This window comes from Tupaia chinensis, unplaced genomic scaffold (genome assembly GCF_000334495.1).
Source record: "Tupaia chinensis unplaced genomic scaffold, TupChi_1.0 Scaffold000009_1, whole genome shotgun sequence".
NCBI classification, from domain to species: domain Eukaryota; kingdom Metazoa; phylum Chordata; class Mammalia; order Scandentia; family Tupaiidae; genus Tupaia; species Tupaia belangeri.
Window position 1 is genome coordinate 1,327,786 of NW_006159439.1, and position 3,453 is coordinate 1,331,238.

General features: G+C 40.0%; 1 protein-coding gene across 2 annotated transcripts in view; it reads left to right on the forward strand.

Annotated features, from left to right (window-relative positions):
• Positions 1–3,453, forward strand: part of EPHA3 (EPH receptor A3) — a 404,175-nt gene that overhangs the window by 319,366 nt on the left and 81,356 nt on the right. For both annotated transcript variants that reach the window (XM_006139867.2, XM_006139868.2), the window contains exon 8: positions 3,048–3,150. In XM_006139867.2, coding sequence (XP_006139929.1) covers positions 3,048–3,150 — 103 coding nt within the window. The remainder of the gene's footprint in view (positions 1–3,047; positions 3,151–3,453) is intronic.

Genomic DNA, 3,453 nt, shown 5'->3' on the forward strand with positions numbered 1-3,453 from the left:
GAATGCATCAACCAGGTCCCTGGGAAGCAGATTCCAAGATGAAATTAGAAGAACAAGAGCTTTAGAGAGGGAACTGTTTGGGAAGGGTGAAAGGGGGATGGAGCACAGGTGAGGAAGCAGGACCTCAGACTGAGATACAGATCCACCATCTCTAAAGAGAAGTAGAGAAAGAATAAAAGGTTGGAGAAGAGGAGGCTTAAACTGCACTGCAAACTTTGAGGGTCTCAGTCAAGTCCATGTGGAGCGCAGTATGCAGATGGCCCATTGGAGGTGCCCTGCATTGGGCAGGAATGACTGGACCCCAGTAGCCCTGCCCCTCCGATATTTAGTCATTGAGAGTGAGGCCTGTGCCTGAAGGCTGTAGTATCTTCTGAAGGTACAACCCAGCTGGAGGCTGTCTGCACAAGAGCTTCTGGGAAGGCACACCAATGACAGCCACACCAGTGTAAACAATAGTTTGATGGTGGTAAAAAATGAAGTGCTTGCAACAGCTTATTCTATGAGTGTACCATCCTGTCATACTCTGAGCTCTTGTTTCAGATGCTTAGGGCAATCTTTCTTTTTCTTTTTTATTATGTCATGATCCTCCTTTGTTAGTCTCCCATCTGGGACTACAGGCACATCCCACCGCACTGAGCCCCTTGTCAGACAGAGTCTTGCAGTATTGCTTGGGCCAGTCTCAAGCTCTTGATCCTTCGGCTTCAGCCTCCTGAGTCACTGGGATTGAAGGCACACGTCATCACCATGACTTAGGTTGGACGGGAAATCGAACCCAGGCTCCCACGTGGCCCAGCTAACTAGGCACAGCATTTTAGCAGTGCCTATCTGCCACATTTCTTTTCTTGCATAGTTTAACAACTCCTACAACTGCACGTCAGAGAAAACCGTTCAAACTTACTTTTGATCAGACTGAAGATGCCACGTTTGTTCTTGTGCGCTTACCACAAAAGCAACATATGCAAATTGGAGCACATGAAAAGAGTTCCTCTAGAAACAATATAGTTTAGAAAGTCTAGAGGTTAGGATGTTTTTGGAGTCTAGCAGTTGAGGGAAGGGATTTAAACAGAAACCAGATTCCAAGTGACTTTACATGCTCTGCTATAGAATGTGAGAGAGAGCCACGCAGAGAATGTAGGCCCAGAAATGATGTGGTCAAATTCATGGTTTAGAAGTAGTAGCCTAGTGGCAAGGCAGAAAATAGGAAAGGCAAGCAAATATAGATCAAATTAGAATTTCTAATTTTTTTTTTTTGGAAAGGTTTTTGTTATAGATCGCGTGTGCTCTCTAGAAAGACAGATAGAGATAGAGACAGAGAGACAGAAAGCAAGAAATCACCCCCTAGGGGGATGACCACACCACAATCCCTTCTCCTCCATTCTCTTCTCCGGATCTTGGGCATGCATGCACACACACACCCAGCATGAGTTTAAGCCACTGGGTCCAGGACTCGAACCACAGTCTACTACATGGGAGTCCAGTGACATAGCCATTATGCTAACTGCTGGTCCCTAGAATTTCTAATTTTAAACCATGGGAAAAATGAGGATTCAAATAAACTACACTGTTTAAGAAGAGAATAAACTAGACTGTTTAAGAATGTTTTTGATTAATGGGATATAGAATATTCATTAGGAAAGGACAAAATTACTCCATATTAACGGTCTAGATTCTTTTTACTCAGAATGTTGTGGTCTGGAATCAGCATCACTAGCATCACCTGAGAGCCTATCAGAAATGTATAGTCTCAGTCCCCACTCCAGACTGACTAACCAAAGCTGCTTTAAAACAACAACAACAACAAAACAAAACAAAACACAAAACAAACAAACAAAAAACAGTTTGTGTGAACACTGAGGTTTGAGAAATACTGACTTCGGTCAAGGGTCAGTACACTTTTTCTGCAAGAGGACAGATAATAAATATTTTAGGCTTAGTGCATAGACAATCTCTGTTGCTACTACCTCAGGTTGCCCGTTCTAATACAGTCAGTCTTAGACAATACACAAATGAATGACAGTGTTACAATAAAACTTCACTTATTAACACAAACACTTAAATTTCATAGAATTCTTGTATGTCGGGCCAACAGACATGGTGGTTAAGGCAGCAGGATCCCATGTGGCTGACTCCACAGTTTGAGTCCTGGACTCCGGCTTGAAACTCATGCCAGACATGTGTGCGCATGTGCCCAAAATCCTGAGAGGAGAGTGGAGGAGAAGGGATTTCATAGTGGCCATCCCTCCAAGGGGGTTGTTTCTCACTTCCCCTATCTGTCACTCTCTCTCTTCAGTGACAGCATACACACTATAGCAAAAACCTACAGAAAAAAGAAAATTTTCACAGCTCATACAAACTTATCCTTTTGACTTTTTATGAGCATTAAAAATTATAATTTTTAAAAATTATTTTTAGCTTTTTAGCTTAGGAGATATGCAAAACAAAACAAAACAAAACAAAAAAAACTGTTGGCAGGCCAGATTTCATTCCTGGGTAATTTTTACTGGCTTTTATGTAGGTGAATGCATGAGTAGGTGGGCCAATTATAAAAGTAAGAAATACAGGGAAAGTCTATTGGTCGTAGGTGTTGGGATCTATGAGGCGTGTATTACATCACATTTTTAAACAATATTAGAGGCAAAACATGCTAAATTATAAAACTATTTTGTAATTTCAGCTGGGAAATCTTTATGTGTTCCCTGTGTTCCTCTGATAGCTTTTGTTTTATCCAATGAGTATCTTGCCAATGAGGACAAAGACAACCAGTCTAACTTACTCACACAGTAGACCTTCAAGTAGTATTTGACTGATGCCATTAAAATAGAATATTTAATTTTATTAACTAGGTAAAAATTTTAAGTACAATTATGGAAAATATCGATTTATTTTGCACCAGGTGAAAAATTCTTTCAACACTGTATCAGTCATTAAATCATATTTTGGGTAAAGGAGAATATACATAACTCAATTTATCAGCTTTTACATGCAGATACTTTGGTAACACCTGTTTTTTTTTTCTTTGTTTCTGATTTTCCTCTTCAACCCCATAGCTTTCTCCATCTCTGGGGAAAACAGCCAAGTGGTAATGATCGCCATTTCAGCGGCAGTAGCAATTATTCTCCTCACTGTCCTCACATATGTTTTGATTGGGAGGTGAGTTCTTGGTATAGCTTGCTTTTTACTTTCGTTATTTGCTTGAGACCTTTTCTTGCTGTTAGAATCTTAAGAGCGGAGTCAGCAAAATATTTTAACAAATAAAAGTTTTCACTGGTATTCTAGGTCCTTCTATTTCTCCTTTTCTTTTTATTTTCCACACTTACGTTTGATTTCCTTTTCTCCATTAAATTCCATTTTCTACTCTCTAATATATGCCACTTCTTTCATTGACCCCACTCCTAGTTCTTACTTTCTCTTTCCTATTATATCTTCACTCTTCAAATAAGCCCAGATTTCCTT